The sequence below is a fragment of the Rhinatrema bivittatum genome, chromosome 12 (genome assembly GCF_901001135.1).
Source record: "Rhinatrema bivittatum chromosome 12, aRhiBiv1.1, whole genome shotgun sequence".
Classification (NCBI taxonomy): Eukaryota; Metazoa; Chordata; class Amphibia; order Gymnophiona; family Rhinatrematidae; genus Rhinatrema; species Rhinatrema bivittatum.
In genome coordinates this window covers 43,904,101-43,923,908 of record NC_042626.1, presented here as the reverse complement: position 1 = coordinate 43,923,908, position 19,808 = coordinate 43,904,101, and the positions used below count along the sequence as shown (strand labels likewise).

Sequence of the window (19,808 nt, the reverse complement as noted above, 5' to 3'; positions counted from 1 at the left end):
TTTGCTTTTGTTTTATGGTACACCCAATAGCTCATATGTCTTCGTTATGGAAAAAGATGGGAGAATGGGCAGAGCGGTGCCTGTGGAAGATAAATGCTACTATAGAAAAGAAAATCTACATAAAACTGATATACTAGGTACTTTCTGTACGAGACATCCATATAGTTAGAAAAGCAAATAATCTCGCTATATAGGTAGATACAATGGACAGGAAGATTGAACAGAGTTAGAAAGAGATAGATATGGATAGAAAGACAGACGTAGGGCATGATGTACTAAAGAGATTCACATTTTGACTTGATGGGAGAAATGCTTAGTGTACAGCAATTTAGTATATAGATAACCAGCTTTGGTACTGCAGATGGATCAGTGTCTAACCTGCCCTCATGTGTCCTCAGTATGGAAGAGCGCACTGGCTGTGGGGAGGGGGAGGAAGCTTAACTTCTATGCCCTTCAAGTGTACTTACTGAGATTCACAGAAAACACTTTTCACTCACAGACTAACGATGGCAGAAAAAGAATTCAATTTAAAATGTTTAAAACAGGCTGTCCAGAGCGGTGTACAATTAGGTTATGCAGCTAATGTACAAATGAAAAATGACTATGGAATAATAACCAAAATAAGTTGTTAGGATTAATATGTTTTAAATGTACACAATGTGGGATCGATTTTAAAAGCAGCACGCAGCCGTCCATGTGCGCACGGTTCCTGGAGCACGCACATGGATGCAGTGATTTTATAACATGCATATGCTGGCGTGCGCATGTTATAAAATCTGATGGCTGCGCGCACATTTTAAAATCTGCACGTGCATGCGCGGGGGTGGGGAATTTTCGGTTAATATGCACGGCGATGCAATCAGGCCTCCCCATTTCCCTACCCCCCCCACCTAACCATCCTCCTTCTTCCCCTACCCCCCCCCCTAAACCTAACCTAACTAAACCCAAATTCTTTATTTCAATACTGCTCCTCTGGAGCAGCAGTAATCTGCGCGCACTGGCCGGCTGCCGGCGCGCGCTTCCCTGGAACAGCGTCGAATGGTGCTGTCCCGGGCCGCTCCCCTTCCCACACAGACCTCTCCCCTCCCCCCAGCCAGCCCCTTTGGAGAGGCCTGGTACTTGAGCGTGTAGCAGGGTTTACGCATGTGGCCGGGCCCGTTATAAAATGCGCGCAGTGGGGCGGATTTTCAGAGCCCTGCTCGCGTAAATCCGCCCAAAACCGGGCGGATTTACGCGAGCAGGGCCCTGCGCGCCAGGAAGCCTATTTTACATAGGCCTCCCGGCGCGCGCAGAGCCCCGGGACTCGCGTACGTCCCGGGGTTCTCGGAGGGGGGCGTGTCGGGGGCGTGTCGGGGGGCGGGCCCGGTCGTCGCGGCGTTTCGGGGGCGTGTCGGCAGCGTTTTGGGGGCGGGTACGGGGGCGTGGCTACGGCCCGGGGGGCATGGCCACACCCTCCGTACCCGCCCCCAGGTCGCGGCCCGGCGCGCAGGAGTCCCGCTCGCGTGCGGGGATTTATGCCTCCCTCCGGGAGGCGTAAATCCCCCGACAAAGGTAGGATGGGGGTTTAGACAGGGCCGGGCGGGTGGGTTAGGTAGGGGAAGGGAGGGGAAGGTGAGGGGAGGGCAAAGGAAAGTTCCCTTCTAGGCCGCTCCGATTTCGGAGCGGCCTAGAAGGGAACGGGGGTAGGCTGCACGGCTCGGCGCGCGCAGGCTATACGAAATCGATAGCCTACGCGCGTATCTACTAAAATCCAGCGTACTTTTGTTTGCGCCTGGAGCGCAAACAAAAGTAGGCTGTTCGCGCTCGTCTGAAAATCTACCCCAGTAGGCGCGAGGCCCGGCCACGCACATAAACCTCAGCATTTGTTAACAATTTTATTATAAATGTTCTCTGTATTTGACTATGGAAATATTTTTCCTGCTTTTTCTGTTTTATGTAAACCAATATGATTTGCATTTTAATGTAAGAATGTCGGTATATAAAAATTATAAATAAATAAATAAATAAATAAATAAATTTGTGCACGTGAGGCTTTGAAAATGTACCTGTGTGATTAGAGGCCTACATACAAGTGGCTCGTATCTTCTGCTTTGTATCTGAAGAACTCATTCACTTCATACATAGCTACAGTTAGCTTCTTATAGAACTCATCAGCAATGCCAGTGAGTTTGCCGTATGGAAACTATTAAGTTGTGTCTTAGCAGCCTGTGGTATGCAGCAGTAGAAGAAAACATTTTCTACTCAGAATCCAATGGGGGAAAAAAAAAAGAACATTTTCCTACTTTCAGTCCTATGCGCGGACGTTTCCCAGCTCCTATTGCTCTCTCTCTCCTCACCCCCAGCCCCCCCTCCGCTCACACTCACTATCCCAAGCCCCTAGTCCCCATTACTCACCATCTCTGCTCCATGCAGTTCGGTCACTTTGAGCTGTGCGGTGCCTGAACTCTTGCACTGCTCAACTCTTATCATGAAAACAGCACTCAGAGTACGAGTCCTGCACATCTTAAACTTCCTGAGAGTCACACAGAGCCATGGGTCAGCAGCAGAAGCTGCACTTTCGTCAGGAATGAGAATACACCAGCATTACTGGTGTGCTGTGATACAGAATTGTTGAACTATGTATTTATTTATTTATTTAAAGAGTCTTCTATACCAATATTAGTAGAGACATCTTATCGGTTTACAGCGAAACTATAGAATGGAAAATTACAATAAACAGGGAATGGGGAGGGGATACAATGAACCAGGAATAGCGAAGAAAGAGTGGGAACAATCGCAACGGGCAACTTGAAAACAGGAAAAACAAGTGCAGGTGCAATTATAACATAACTATGTGCAGTATAGGATAATAGCTGGTATAACAGGAGGGAGCGAATAGCTTCTTAGCTGGATAAGTCAGAATTTAGCAGAAAAACATGCGCAACTGATATCTGTGTATTTTTACTTTGAATTTTAAAGGGATACACAAATAGATTTTACTCATGTTATTCAGGTGCATTTAACCTCCGGAAGTCGGCTTTTACAGTCGTAAGCCAGGAGATTTTATAACATGCGTGTGGCAATGAAATTACCAGATTCACCAATTAATCAGCCAGTCCACCCACGCCTTCTGCAACTCGTGAAGACCCTCCTGGCTCTCAGCCATTTCACCAGTTCTCCCCCCCCCCCCCCCCCCAATCCAGTCATTTTTTTCACTTTTGAGATGTTTACGATCACTCACAGCAGACATTGAGTAGCAGTAAATATTCGCAAGGAAAAGACACACGCTGTTTTCCAACCTGCCAAAGTGACGTGCAACTTATACGTGTAAATGTTGGCTCCTCTGCGGAATGTCCCTGGCTCGCCCCTTTTTTTTTACATTCACCAATTTGCTTGCCATTTCCGAAATATGCGCATATGTTGCAGTTTCTGCTATTTTGCACATGTGTGTGCCGTTTGTTACACCTCTGAGTCTTCAAATAGGTCGAATCTGCCAATGTTAAATGATTACTAGCACCCGCCCCCAAACACCAGACTCAGATTTGAATTGGGTCAAAGGTGACTTGCTTTGTCTCCATTAATTTGAAACAAATAATCAAAGTCTGCTGTCGGAGAAGGTTCATTAATTTGAAACAAATATCCAAAGATCAAAGCCTGGTGTAGGAAAAGGTTCACCCCCTCGCTACTCTATTACTTGCTGCTGTTGTGCCCTTGGAATACAGATGACCCAGGTTTGTACTGCTGATCTGAGAGAGGCCAAGTAATGGAGTGGAGGAGGCAAATATTACAGTGAACCAGCCCAACCACATATGCTAGTGAAATTAGGATTTGGTGCATTTAATGAATGGTACTAAGTGCAAGAGCATAAAGTAACAAGTAGAGCCATATAAATTGTCAATTACATATATATATATATATATATATATATATATATATATATATATATATATATATATAAAAAAAAATTTATGGCAGTATTATCTCCACCAGTGCTATAACTAATATGTATACAAAAAAACCCCCAACGTGAAAACTTGGGAGAAAAACAAGCACTCTTGTTATTCAATAAACCATTTCAAAAATGTAATTTCTCTTAAGATTCTTGCTATTTTATTGAGAATTTAATAGCATAGATTTATCAACATTTCATGAAAATTTTTTTTAATGTATCATTGATTACTTCATTATCAATAAAACTAATATTAAGTCCACTTGATTATGACCCTCAACCCTCTCCTACTTCTTACCTCAATCTTGCCCTAACTGGACTTTGTATTCCCTAACCACATTGATGTTATAATTGGTCTTTAACCACATTGATGTTATAGTTGGTCTTTCATGATGGATATACCTTTTTACTTAAAAGATCTTATTTAAACTACCCAAATCACATTCCTATATTCTTTTATTGATGGTGTATTCCATTCAGAAGATGTCTTCTGAATGGAATACACCATCAATCATCAAGATGTCTTCTGAATGGAATACACCATCAATAAAAGAATATAGGAATGTGATTTGGGTAGTTTAAATAAGATCTTTTAAGTAAAAAGGTATATCCATCATGAAAGACCAACTATAACATCAATGTGGTTAAAGACCAATTATAACATCAATGATCATAAAATATGATTTATGCAAATAAAAAATGCTTTTCTGCTTTCAAAACATTCTTTGTGCATATAAATCACATTTTGTGCATGTAAACCATGTTTTCAGCACAGAATCATGTTTTTATGCACACTAAGCATTTTCTTTATACACAGTTTTGGGTTTTATATATATATATATATATATATATATATATTCTTTATACACAGTTTTGGGTTTTATATATATATATATATAAAACCCAAAACTGTGTATAAAGAAAATGCTTAGTGTGCATAAAAACATGATTCTGTGCTGAAAACATGGTTTACATGCACAAAATGTGATTTATATGCACAAAGAATGTTTTGAAAGCAGAAAAGCATTTTTTATTTGCATAAATCATATTTTATGATCAGAATACATGCTTTGTATGCACGGCATGTTTTCTGCACATAACTCTCAAGGAGCCAAGTTCAGCTCCCAGCATTAGAACTCAAGCTTCTGTCCATATCCTAACTTTAGCCCTAGAAAGCTTGCCTCGGATTAGGAATTAAGTTTCCCAGTGCTAAGAAAACGAGTTAAGCTAGCGCACCTCTCCGCATTGGTGATGGTGGTGGGGAATAACAGCTAATGCCTTCATTACCATTACATTTATCTTGGAGGGCACTACGCTATACAAGTATTGCTGTGCCCACATTTTTTTTGTGTGCAAAACTCCTTGCTGCAGTGGGAATAAAGTTTGCATGCAAAACACGTGCACACAATTGGAGGTAAAAGTGTGCACTCTCCCGAGCGCACTTTATTACCTTGGCCTCTGAATCAGGAAACAGAAAGAAGAGGGGCTGGGCAGCCATAGGGGCCAATTTGCTGTCCCTGCACTGTCACTACCATCCAGCTCTTTAATATGCCGGCAAATTTCTATTGAGGAGCTGCTGGTTACAAGTGTTTCCCTCCTAGATCTCATGATTTTAATAAAGAATTGGTAAAACTTGAAACAGAATAAGAGAAGGGCATTTCTAAGACAATCTCTGAAATCTGTGAAGATCCACGAACCAACGAAATCAGATCAAACAATTGCCAGACTCACTCCTGAATTCTATTGGCTATCACTCACACTTTATCCCTTGCATCTCCCACTGACTGCTGTGATTTGGGAGTCACTGCAGCAACAAAACTAGCAAGTCACATAATAATAAGCCATTTCTGCAAATAATAGTCTGGTAGGACCATAGAGATGAGAGCTTCCATTCTCTGACCATATGGCTCCCACGGAAACCCAAATCAGTGCCAACCTGGAGTTTGCCCTTCAGAATTGTACTTTTGTCCTGCTTACATCTCAATGCCTGGGAAATGCATTACAAAGATTAGCTCTGTCTACTAGATGCCCATCAGCAACGTCCCCACTGGGGAGTGCCCCTCCTTCCTTCCCTCAAATGTTCTGTACTGTTGGCAAATATCCTGCTTGGCAAAACTACAGCAATCCAATAAGGGCTCTTGCTAACAATGTGCTTTTTATTGCATTTGCTGATCAAGTAATAATGTCCTCTGGGTAAAACATATACTGGGAGTTAATGCCCCATCTACAATTACCACCAGCTGGTTCATCTGGACAGGATGAGCTAGTCATAGCTTTGCCTTATTGCATATATGGAGTTCTAATTCCAGTTTTTCTAATAAAGGCAGGACCTCAAGTCCATAGATACAATGGTACAAAACTAAGTGGGGGGGGCCCATTTACGAAATATTTTTTTCCCAGAGACACAGAACAACCTTAGTAAATCAAGCCCTAAGTCTGGCTTGGCCTATCCCTTATCATCAGGGTCCTTTTGCTAATCCTGTGGATGGATCAGCTTTTACTGATTAGAATCTCACGTAGTTGGAATACCCACTAAAAATTCCAATAACCTCTATAGTGCTAGAGGAAGCTAAAAAGAAGAGATGATAAGGGGAGGGTGGTGGCAGATAGGAAGTGAGACACAGGTAGAAGAACACAGACAATTTATAGATGAAACTTGTTCATACTGCCCTTCCCATAACTGCATTACTACAGTACACTCTGATGGCACGGGGAGGCGCAGTGCACCTAGTGCTGTTGATGCTTTCTAGCTGACCACTAGGTGTTGCTGTAAGACCAATGTTTGCCATAATCCTCTTTGTAGCTGTGCACTTAGAATCTATGCTACAAAATGGATTCTCATAGTAAAATACTTTCCACAAGGTGCGTGTGGATGCACAAGGCTCACTTCAATCACCTAAAAGGCCAATTACTTACATTTTATTCTATAATAACATTAAAATTAACAGGATTAGCAATAATGTAAATTAACAGTATTAGTATAAATGTGTGAGAAATCTACACTCAGCCCCAATGTGTCATTCCATGCTTCTTTGGTGGGTTCTGTTCATGCATTAGCTATAATTTTAATATTCCACCCAAGTCTAAATACTTATGACTGGCCAATCTGTATATCTTTTATAATATGTATCCCCAGTTAATCATTCTTAACAATGCCTGCAAGGTAACCTGAAAACCAATTAAACACAAGAAAAACAGGTGTGCTTTCTACTGGAAAATTCATCAGGCCAGAGAATGCCTTGGTTTTATGAATTTGCTATTCTCTTACTTTCTTTAATCTATAAGTATGTCCAATCAATTATCTCATTTAAGATGAATTTTCCAGTAGTCAGGCCCTACCTGTATTAGAGTGGACTGATGCTGTTTTAATGCATCATCATGATGAATGTGTGTTCGGGTGCATCTGCCTTGTACATGTGCTTGTTTGTCCCTCACGGCTGACCTTGGAGTATGTCGTTCCACTGAGGACCTCTCCCTTCCTCAGCCAGGTGATGGAAGCGGCTGGTTTGGCATTGTCGGCCTGACAGGTGAGGTTCAGTGGGTCTCCGGCTCTCAGGCTGATCACGGGTCCTCCGGTAATGACTGGGTCATCTGGGGGAACTGCCAGAAAAAGGAAGAGAAATATTTAAAAATTTAACAAAAAGAGGTTACTGTTTATAGGTAATAAATCACAGCATTTCCTAACTAACCGAATGAAGTACATAAATATTTGCTGGAAAAAGTATTAAAAGTCTAAACAAAATCTCAGGGGGCAAGCAGTGATTTAAGTTTATTGCAACATTTGTTGCAATGAGCATCAGTTTATTCAGTTTCGAGCTGTATGCTTTACCCTATATTCCAGTACAAGTTATTGCTTATACTGTAAAATTATAAATAATAAAAAAAATAAATACAAATTACAGGAGGGAGAAACGGTACCTTCATCTATTAAAGTGGTTCCCAAACATATCCGCAGGGCCAGCTTTGGAGTGTGCAAATGCACAGGGGCGCCCTTCCTTTTGGTGTTGACAGGCCCTAGGTAACACCGTCAGCAGCCTCTTCCATCTTCCACCTAGGCACGTGATCCACCCTCTAACCTCATTGTTTCTCACCCATCTGAGAGCAATACGAGCCTCTAACTTTACCCTGTCTCATAACCCCACTCTGGAGGATTCTCAGGATCCTTCCGGGGTCAGGCCCACACCGAGAAGGGGATGTCATGAAAGAGGAGGGTAAGGAGGGGGGAGGCCTCTGCCCACATCAAACATAGCCTCTACAAATATCAGCCACCAATCAGCATTACATTTCTGGCCCACCAATCGACTGCTTCTCAGCGCCATTAGTCTTGGCAGGGATCGGGTCTCCAGTAGGGATCAGGACCCTCCATTTGTAATGATCAGCTATACCGGGCACTCGTCCATGACCGTGTATGACCTCAGGTAAATTACTTTATTTCCCTCTCTTCTAATCCCAGCTCTGCCACTGACTGTGTGTGTGTGTGTCCCCAGGCATGTCACCTTGATCACCCTGCACCTCACTTCATCTGTGCTTTAGTCATGGTAAATTTGTTCATTCATTTGCTCCTACACATAAATAGGCAGCCAAGACTTTGAAAGGCGATTTTATTGCTGTCCATGTAGGGCCTTAGACTGGTGTAACTTCAGTCAGCATTTTTGCAACAAACACACCTGCATAAGTTTGCTTTGAAAATGCTTGCATAATTGACCCAGTAGGCACACAATACCTCACATAACGTCATACCTGCTCTTAGTGGGCATAATTTGTGCAGGGTAACTTATGTGCAAAAAGTATGGGTATGAGTCTTAATTCCATCCCCAGAACGCCTCTTCCCAGTGTGCACAAAAGAACATGGGAAATCGGGTTATACACAGAATTCTGTCTGCACCGAGTCCATTTTAGAACAGTCATTTATGTGCAAAAATGTGTTTTCTGTATGTAAATGGATTTAAAAATCACCTGCTTAAAGCACTGTGAGACCCCCCACCTGCAAGTGAAATATACAGAAATCTACATATTAGTATTCTGCTTATTACTGTCGCTCCAAATTGCATGTCAGATGGCTAATCTCTCCATTCAGCATATTTCAGCTGTTAACCATGTGAGCTGCATTTACATATTTATGCAGATAAAAAAAAGGAAACCCAGGCAGTCACCATGTTTTCATTTTCTTCCAAAAAACATTTTACTGTCCCAGTTTTTAAAATCATATATTTAATATATATAATTTTTTTTTTCTAAAGTGTAAGAACCCTTCAAAACTGAAAGGGGCAACATGGCATCTATCTACTCGCATACACCCGCTCACATGATCTCCTCACATCGCCAAGAATACCCCTTTTCTCTGCTATGGATAAATGGTACATGTGCTTGTTGTAACGGATGAAATTATGTGTGTTGTACAGCAGGTCCATTTTTACTGCAGAGATGCCAGACAATGTTTAGAAATCGGGTTATGCACAGAATTCTGTCTGCACCGAGTTCAGCAATTGTTGCAATTCCTACCTACAATGTTTAGAAGCATAGTTTATGTGCTTACACATGTGCATACCAATGGAAAAAGCATAAAACATGAAACATTTTAATTGTCTTATAAGAACATAAGGCTTGCCATAATGGGTCAGATCAAGGGTCATTCAAGCCAAGTATCCTGTCTCCAACAGTGGCCAAGCCAGGTAACAAGTACCTGCCAGGATTCCAAGGGGTAGATCGATTCCAAGCTGCTTATCCCAATAATACGCAATGAATTTCTGCAACTCTACCTTAATTATGGTTAATGGACTTTTCCTCCAGGAACTTGTCCAAACCTTTTTTAAATGCAGCTATACTAATAGCTTTCACCACATTCTCTGGCAACAAATTCCAGAGCTTAATTATGCATTGAGTAAAAAAATATTTCTCTTATTAGTTTTAAATATATTAAACAGTAACTTCATTGTGTGTCCCCTGGTCTTTGTACTTTTCAAAAGAGTATACAACTGATTAATGCTTACTTGTTCTAGTCCACTCATTTTATAGACCTCTATCATATCTCCCCTCAGCCGTCTCTTTTACAAGCTGAAGAGAATTGTTCCATCCCCTTTATCATATTGGTTGCCCTTCCTTGTACATTTTCTACTTCTGCTATATCTTTCTTGAGATGTGGTGGCCAGAACTAAACACAATACTCAAGATGAGGTTGCACCTTGGAGCAATACAGAGACATTATGATATTCTCTGTTTTATTCTTCAGTCCTTTCCTAATAATACCTAGCATTCTATTTGCTTTCTTGGCTGCTGCTGCACACTGAGCAGAAGATGTCAACGTATTTTCAACTATCACACCTAGATCCTTTTCCTGAGTGGTGACTGCTAATGTGAAACCTTGCATTTTGTAGCTATAATTTGGTTTACTCTTCCCTAAGTTCATCACTTAGCACTTTTCTACATTAAATTTCATTTGCCATTTACATGCCTAGTATATCAGTTTTGCAATGTCCTCTTGCAATTTCTCACAATTTTCTTGTGACTTGACAACTTTGAATAATTTTGTATCATTGGCAAATTTGATAACCTCACTTGTTGTTCCGTTTCTATGTCATTTATAAATATATTAAAAGGCATCGATCCCAGAACAGATCCCTGGGGCACTCCACTATTCACCTTTTTCCATTGGGAGAATTTACCATTTAGCCTTGTTCTCTGTTTGCTATGTTTTAACCAGTTGGCAGCCCACAATAGGACACTGCCCCCTATCCCATGACTTTCTAATTTCCTAAGAAGTTTCTCATGAGGGACTTTGTCAAATGCTTTCTGGAAATCCAGATCCACTATATTAACTGGCTCACTTTTATCCACATGTTTATTTATGCCCTCAAAAAATGTGGCAAATTTGTGAGGCAAGACTTCCTTTCGCTAAATCCATGTTGGCTTTGTCCCATTAAACTATGCTTATCTATGTGTTCAGCAATTTTGTTCTTTATGATAGTTTCTACCATTTTGCCTGGCACAGACGTCAGGCTCACTAGTCTGTAATTTCCTGGATCACCCCTTGATCCCCTTTTTACATTTTTCCCTTTAATTATGACTCTTAAGGGCCAATTTTGCTTGCTTTCTTTCCTCACCCATGTGTTAATGAGTGCCCTCAGACATACACCCCCTTCAACCCTAATACCCCCCTAAAGCATCAGTACCCCCACCCCTTTCACACATTCACATAGGAGTGAGGAGAGTGGGACATAACAGAGAGCGTGAAAGAAAGAAAGTGTGCTTATCTGTACATACAGCCCCCATATTCAACCTACAATATTACCCTCTGTGCGTGCACGCACACACACAATTATACATGGTATTGGAGAAGGTTACAAAGTAGAATAGGTGATGGTGTGGCAATGAGTGTGTATGGGTGTGTGCATGCACTTTTTTCTGTCTCTCACTATCCAATTTGTAGCTATTCCTTCCCTCTCCTCCTTATGCATGTGTGTAGTGGGGGAAGTGGTGTAGATGGGAGTTGCTGGTGGGTGGTAAATGTGGCTGGGGGCACTTCTCCACTTGTACCATTTTTTGCAGAATAATTTAAAATGTTTTTTATTTTTATTTTACTTTTGTTTATTGCATGTTTAATTTTTATTTTATGTTACATATTTTATTTTTTTATGTATATTTGTTTGTAATCCACAATGAACTTAGGGCTAGATTCATCAAACTATCGCATGTGATAGGAAGAGGAGCGTGTTTTATGTTAATAGCGCACATTGTGAAAAATAGGTTATCTTAGTGCTTCGCATAGGTATTACTGCAGAGTGCAATAACTTTTTTGCACTTTGTGGTAATACCACAATTGTTGCAATTCCTACCTACAACCACTGAGGGGGGGGGGGGGGGAGAGAGAGAGAGAGACACACACACACACACACACAGACACTAGCTATAAGGCCCTGCTAGTATTTATACCTCTCTAGGAGGCCGACCTAGTAACTCGAGGTGAGGTTTAGGTAGTAGTGTAGGGTTTAGGGGCCACTTTGACATGGAGAGTGCGATGCAAGAACAGAACAGTGCACTCTTGTGAAGATCTGATGACCTTCGGAGTGAGGAAACTCACACAAAGATGAGATTTGTACAATGTTCTCTCAACCTAGCTTGATGGACTGTCAACCTGGGTAACATCAAGCTAGGTTGAGAGAACATTCGCAAACTGTGATTCCAGCCCACTTTAACAGACATCCTGCCCCTACCTCCTCCCCTATTTCCAAATTAGCATAGCACCATGTGTTATGGTGCTTTTCGCATGCATTAAGGCCATAATGTGAGTTGGAAAATAACCCCCTTAGTTAGAATTGTGGAACATTAGATAATTTAAATAAAATTAATTAACGCCTGTCCAGTTCCTGAGGTTTTTTCCCTTTTAAATTGTGCTTGAAAACATTCTTATCTATAGGTATAAAAGATTTGTGTTGGTCGGTCAGTCAGTCAGTCCCACTGTTATGTCTGTCGGTTTCCACCAGGTGGCACCCTGAATAGTGGATGTTAGAGATGTGAATCGTGTGCCCGATCGTCTTAACGATCGGGTTCGGCTAGAGGGGGGAAAAAATCTGATTGTGGGTGATGTGAATTGGAATTGGTTCCGATTCACATCGTTATTTTTTTTTTTAGTGAGGCCCGACCCTTTAAAATAACCTCTTACCTTCCCCCACCCTCCCGAACCCCCCCAAAGCTTTTTACGAGTACCTGGTGGTCCAGTGGGGGCGCGGGGACCGATCTCCCGCTCTCAGTCCATTGGCGCCATTTTGGCTGCCACTCAAAAATGGTGCCGATGGCCCGATAAAAAAAAACCCCCACCCGACCCTTTAAAAACGACCCCTTAGCTTCCCCCACCCTCCCGAGCCCCCCAAAACATTTTAAATTTACCTGGTGGTCTAGTGGTGGTCCCGGGAGCAATCTCCCGTTCTCTGGCCGTCGGCTGCCACTCATAAAGATGACGCCGATGACCCTTTGCCCTTACCATGTGACAGGGTATCCGTGCCATTGGCCGGCTCCTGTCACATGGTAGGAGCACTGGATGGCCGGTGCCATTTTTACGACGGCACGGCCATCTTTAAATATGGCGGTGGCCATCTTTACGATGGCGGTGGCCAAAATGGCGCCAATGGACCGAGAGTGGGAGATCGGTCCCCGCGCCCCCACTGGACAACCAGGTACTTGTAAAAAGCTTTGGGGGAGGTTCGGGAGGGTGGGGGAAGGTAAGGGATTCATTTTATAGGGTCGGGGTGGGTTTAGGGGTTTTTTTGGTGTGCCGGTTTTCCCCGCCCTCCCCCCTCCCCCGATTTACGATTTTTCATGATAAATCGGGGGAATTTCTATTGTATCATGACTCTTAACTATTTTTGACGATTTAAAATATATCTGACGATTGTTTTAAATCATCAAAAAATGATTCACATCCCTAGTGGATGTACACAGTGAAAAGACAACATACTCTGTTTGCAAAACCCTGTCTGTCAGGTTCTCCCACAGATACACACACACAAGCTCATCTCTTAATTTGTTAATACATTTAAATAAAATTTATCTTTTCCACTTTTGTTGGGTTTTGAAGATTTATATCAGTTGTGAACCAGACAACCTGAGCAACACTCGGTACATTTTACTAATATGCTCTAGAGATGTGAATCGGAACTGGAATCAATTTGGATTCCAGTTCGGATTCACATGTGGGTTTTTTTTCATTGGGCCGATCGCAGTTTTGTTTATCGGCTGCACCCAAGCCAATAAACAAAAAACCCACCCCGACCCTTTAAAACTAATCCCTTTGCTTCCCCCACCCTCCCGACCCCCCCAAAAACATTTTACAGGTACCTGGTGGTCCGGTGGGGGTCCCGGGAGCGATCTCCCGCTCTCAGGCCGTCGGCTGCCACTAATCAAAACGGCGCCGATGGCCTTTGCCCTTACCATGTGACAGGGTATCCATGCCATTGGCCGGCCCCTGTCACATGGAGGGAGCACTGGATGGCCGGCGCCATCTTTAAAAATGGTGCTGGCCATCCAGTGCTCTTACCATGTGACAGGGGCCGGCCAATGGCACGGATACCCTGTCACATGCTAAGGGCAAAGGGCCATCAGCGCCATTTTGATTAGTGGCAGCCAAGAGCCCGGGAGCGGGAGATCACTCCCAGGACCCCCACTGGACCACCAGGTACCTGTAAAATATTTTTGGGGGGTCGGGAGGGTGGGGGAAGCAAAGGGATTAATTTTAAAGGGTCAGGGTGGGTTTAGGGGTTATTTTTGTGTGCCGTTTTTCCCACCCTCCCCCAAAATGATAAGAGAACCCCCACGATCAATATCGTGGGGTTTTCCTATCGTTTCGGGGGAGCCCCTGATTTCTGACGATATTTTCAATCGTCCGAAGCCCGATTCACATCCTTAATATGCTCTGTCTACAAAGCCCTGTCTCTCAGACTCCCACATATAGGCACAGCACGCACACACACACACACACACACATACACATATACACACACAGACGGAGGCTCTCCTGCACACACACATACAAACACACATACACTTACACAAGGTGTTAGAGTTGTGGATCCTTGTGTTGGAGTGAGGTTGACACCACCTACTGGAAAGACCCAGTAGGTCCTCACTGCCAACGGGCAGAAGACGATGCAGAGACATGACTAGAGCTTCACCTATACCAGCCCCTTTCCCTGCAGGTTGAGCCTTTGGGTTTTCCAGGGGCTGGCAGATCTTAGATGAATTCTCTGGTGAGGGCAGAGAGAGGTTCCATAATCAGGCTGTGGTCAAGTCAGGCAGCAGACAAAGAAGTTCAGGTCACAGGCTATGGTTGAGGCAGGCGGCAGTCAAGGATGGTCAGGTCACAGGCTATGGCTAATACTGTGGGTCAGTCCAAGGGAGGGGCACAGCAAGACTGGAGCTGCAGAAGGCAGGGTAAGATTGGAGGTGAGAAGGCAAGGCAAGGCTGGGTGAGGCTGAAGATGAAGAGGCAAGGTTGGATGAGGCTGAAGATGAAAAGTCAAGGCACTGAAGCATCAACTCCACTACCTGGAAGGTAGTCAATCTGTTGCTAAGGAAGAAGCAGAGAGAGCCCTTTATAGGACTAGGTGTGTGATGTCACCTGAGGGCGATGCAGGCCCTATAAATGTGCCTGAATTCAGCGTGCATGGGCTTAGGGTTGTATCAAAAGAGGGTAGGAGTGGTGGCAACTGGCTGCACATTGGCGGTGTCCTGCTGCATTTCAGGGAGGCCAGCTCGCAGCCTACATGTGAGCCAGAAAACGTAACAGTATCCCCCCCCCCCCCCTTTAAGCTCCTTCCTTCAGGGTCCGAGGCTTTGGTTTTGAGGGAAATTGTCTATGGAAGTCCCTTGTCAGACGTGGTGCTTGAAGGTTGGTGGCAGGTTCCCAACAGTTTTCTTCTGGGCCAAAGTGTTTCCAAGTGATAAAATACTTGAGTTTACCCCACAGCTTATGGGAGTCCAGAATTTCTTCCACTTCAAACTGTTTGTCTTCTTCTACCACTATGACCATGGCAGTGGGAAATTTTCTGGAAGGCCAGGAGAGGATTAATGGTTACAATAAGAACACCATCTATCATCGAATAGACCATTGAAACATGGTGCCAAGCGAATGGAAGGAACCTTGGGACACAGATGTTGAGTGTTCGGCCACACCAAATCGCCCTCCTTGAGTTGAGGTGCTGGTCGGCATTTGGTGTCAGTCTATCTTTTAGCTTGTGTGGCAGCCTGCAATATTAGCTGGGTGGCCTGAGTCCAGAGGGCATGGAGTTTCTGAGCAGTGAGCCAGGCTGCCGGGAAGTTGACAGCAAGAGGTAGCTGGAATGGTACCCACGGATGCTTCCTGTACACGATCTGAAAGGGTGAAGAGCCGGTGGCACTATTGACGTGATTGTTGTGGGAGAATTTCACAGAGGGTAATAAGGATGCCCAATTGTCCTGTCTTTGTTGACATATGCTGAGAAAGCTTTTGGGGCTCTGATTACTTCTTTTGGTCTGTCCATTGCCTTGGGGGTGATAGGCCATGGTGAAGTCCAGAGAGATGCCAAACCTACAGCAGAGGCCTTCAAATAACAGGCAGTAAATTGAACCCCTCTGTCAGAGATGATATGAGATGGCAATCCATGTAGCCATAAGATATGTTGTACAAAGAGACGGGCTAGTTCAGGAGCAGAAGGGAGGCCAACGAGAGGTACGAAGTGAGTCATTTTAAAGAATCTGTCCACAATCACCCATATCACCATGGAGCCATGTTAGAAGGGGAGATCCACCACAAAGTCAGTGGATGTATGGGTCTAGAGTTCCCTGGGGGCTGGCAACAGCTGTAATAGCTCCCAGGGTCGAGCACAATCCATTAGAGATGTGAATCGGAACCGGAATCGGTTTGGATTCCGGTTCCGATTCACATGTGGTTTTTTTTCCATTGGGCCCGATCGCGGTTTTGTTTATCGGCTGTGCCCTCTCTGCACAATGGCTCCTTTCTGAGTGCACTGTTTCTTGTGTCCCCTTTCCCGTGCCCTCTCTCCTGTCCTTGCTTTCCTCCCACCTCTTCCCTAATGCTTTCCCTTCTGCCTTCTGCATTATATGTCCTCTTCCCTGGAACCTTACCCTCAAGGCCTCTTCCCAAGTGCTTTCCCTCCTGTGCTTCTTCTTCCATAGCCCCTTTCTTGAGTACCTTCTCTGCTTCTCTTCCCCCATGCCCCTTCCTTTCCCTCCTGTCCCATCTGTGGTCCCCTCCAGAGTTATCTCCCTTCTCTCCCCCTCCCCCCACCCATAGCACCATCCAAAGTTTCTCCTTCCTGTCCTTCTCTCTCTTAAGGCCCCTTTCCCTCATGTGGTTTCCCTCTTGTCCTCTCCTTCCTGTAACGTTTTCTACACCCCTTCCCGAGTGCTGACTTCCCATAGCCCCCTCCCTCCTTCTTCCTGCCCCCTCATCCAATCTTGCCCCACCATGAGCATACTAATCACTCAATACAGCTTTTCTTCCTCACTCTCAGGCCAGCAGGGCATCCAGAGCAAATGTAGCAATATCCAGAAATGTTCCTCAAGGTTATCAAGCTGCCGCCTCATGTGGAACAGCAGCTGCTGAAGGTGCTGACGACATTGTGCTTCCCCTCTTGTTGGCACAGCTTCAGGCTCCTTGTGGTGGCAATCAGCCATACTCTTCCCTGCTTCCTTACCACACTGGTTTGGGCTTAGAAGCTACATTCTTCCTCCCCTTCTCACCACTTGAGATCAGGCAGTGGGATTAGGCAGCAGCAGCCTTATAGCACAGCTCCTTAGAGATGAGGTCAGTATGCACTTTTACTCGGCAGTTGTACTTTGGTGGCCTCACTTCTGGCAGGACCTTCTGTGGTGGTCTCACAGACCCCCAGGTTGGGAACCACTCCTTTGGGCAATCATCTGAGTCTGCCTAATGGAAAGACTGCCAGTAGGGATTATACTGTAGAATAGTCATTGTTTCTTGGTATAAGTCCAGGAGCATGTGACTTTCTGATGATTGTTGCCTTTCTTGTGTGTACCAAAAATCTGTATCCTAAAGTTACTTTCTCCATTTAAAGATATATGTGCTACAATATAGTGCTATATATCCTGTAAGACTCAAAGTGTTGGCTAGGTCAAAATGAGTCTTTAAACCTGCAGGAGAAAGTGTCTAGTCCCATGGCTATTATCATTATACAAGTTACACAGTAACTGGGTGTCTGAAACTGCTACTTATTTTGAGGCCATGTGCCTACTCTTACAGTGAAACCATTGAATGAAATAGGATGGGAAAGTCGAATTCATGCACTGAAACCTCTTTGCTATCAGTTAAGTGATGTCTATGATACACTAATTTAAATTGCTTATGACACCACCCTAAGAATATAAGAACATGCCATACTGGGTCAGACCAAGGGTCCATCAAGCCCAGCATCCTGTTTCCAACAGTGGCCAATCCAGGCCATAAGAACCTGGCAAGTACCCAAAAACTAAGTCTATTCCATGTTAATGTTGCAAGTAATAGCAGTGGCTAACAGGATCATCTGGCAATACCTCACAAGTAGAGGCACAAGATCTTGCAAAAAGTTTGTGGTTTCTCTTGTTGCCTGGCATGACATCTTTTTTTAGATCAATATGACTAGCAAACAACTGCAAATGAAAGAATTTGACATATATAATACCACTGAGCAACTGAGTGGAACCAAGAAATTTCTTTTAGACTGCAGGAGTGATGAGGGGTTTGCAAAAACACTGGTAGATGCATGTGAACTTGCTGAGGAGTTGGAGATATCAGCATTCTTTGAACCAGATCCAGACCATATTAGAAGAAAGAAGAAGCAGTTCACATATGAAGCCGATGATGAGCCTATTCAGAGTGCTGAGGAAAAAGTCAAAGTGAACTTTTAATTTGCAGTCCTTGTCACAGCAATATAATCAGTTGAAGAAAGATTCACACAGATATGTGAAATCAGCTCTGTGTTTGGCTTCCTCTATAATATGCACAGATTGCAGATTAATACATCAAAATAAAATTCTGGAACTGTTTGAAACTGGAGCAGGCTTTATAAAATGGAGACTCCAAAGATATTGTTGCTTCAGATATGTGCAGTGAATTGCAAGTCATTGTGAGACTAATTCAAAAGAGCTCATCACCACAAGATGCCCTGAAATTTATATGCAGATAAAGTGATAGATAGTGTCCTTAACATATTTATTGCCCTCCGCATCCTCTTGACCCTCCCTGTGTCTGTGGCAAGTGGTGAGCAAAGCGTTTCCAAGCTAAAATTGATTAAAACATATATTCATTCCTCAATGATGCAAGAAAGAATTGTTGAACTGGCCACCTTGTCAATAGAAAATGAAAATGCACAAAGCCTTTCTTGAAGAAAGTTGTTTCTACATTTGCTAAACTGAAAACAAGAAAAGTATAATACTATTATGCAGTCTTTCTAATATAGATCCTGTATAAAATGTAGCAGAAATTGTTTGTTTGGTTTGAATATTTTATATTTTATTTTGTCTTGTTGACTTTTCTATATTGAGCAAAAAGTATAGCCTTGGCATACACTCTTACACTGTATTTTGTTAAATATTTATAATATCCTGCCTCAAGTTAGATTGGATAGGTAGGAAATTAAGTTAAAGCAATAGTTATTATACATTCCTATCATATACTTTTCATGTAAAATATATTTGCTGTTATAAATACAGACTTCTTTAGTTATATTAATGCACAATGTCAATTCTCTACAGTTAATTGTATGTGCGGAGGCCGGGCTGGGGAGCATAGTTGAAGTTTCACCTAGGGCATCTAATGCCCTTGCACTGGCCCTGGATGTACCATGTATTTATTCCCCTTTCTATTAAACTGGAAGAAAGAGCAAAGCTGTAATTAATGATGGAGTCAGACACTGTCAAGTGATATAGCACCTTCCTACCATGTTTAAGCAATTGTTGGTTCTACATTGACTCATTATTGGCTAGTAGTTTGCAGTTCATTAACCATGGCTGCTGAACAAACCTGATTTCATTATGGCTGATTATAATGAGTAAAGAAAGAGGTACTGCATACATTTCAATAAATTAACAAATATGCCTACTTTTATGATTTATTAGGATTTATGTAGTTCAATAAGTAGTCCATACTGAGTAAGGCAGAGAGCAGGAAAGTTCCAGACAACCTTACCCAGATATTCAGCAGAATATACCAGGTAAACTTATTTGGGTAACTTTAGGAGGGTAAATTTGTTTGACCAGACTTACCGGGCTAAGTTTATCAGGCTAATTCTAAATACTGGCACTAGCTGGATAAATCTTAGGCCATGCCTTCAGAATGCCCTCTCATCCTGCCTCTTTTTATCCAACTAAAATTTCAGTCAAGTATTGACAT

General features: G+C 43.2%; 1 protein-coding gene across 5 annotated transcripts in view; it reads right to left on the bottom strand.

The window, feature by feature from the left end:
* The window catches only part of KIRREL3 (kirre like nephrin family adhesion molecule 3), a 1,312,393-nt gene that overhangs the window by 281,088 nt on the left and 1,011,497 nt on the right, over window positions 1–19,808 (bottom strand). For all 5 annotated transcript variants that reach the window (XM_029572739.1, XM_029572737.1, XM_029572738.1 and 2 more), the window contains one exon: window positions 7,371–7,528. In XM_029572739.1, coding sequence (XP_029428599.1) covers window positions 7,371–7,528 — 158 coding nt within the window. The remainder of the gene's footprint in view (window positions 1–7,370; window positions 7,529–19,808) is intronic.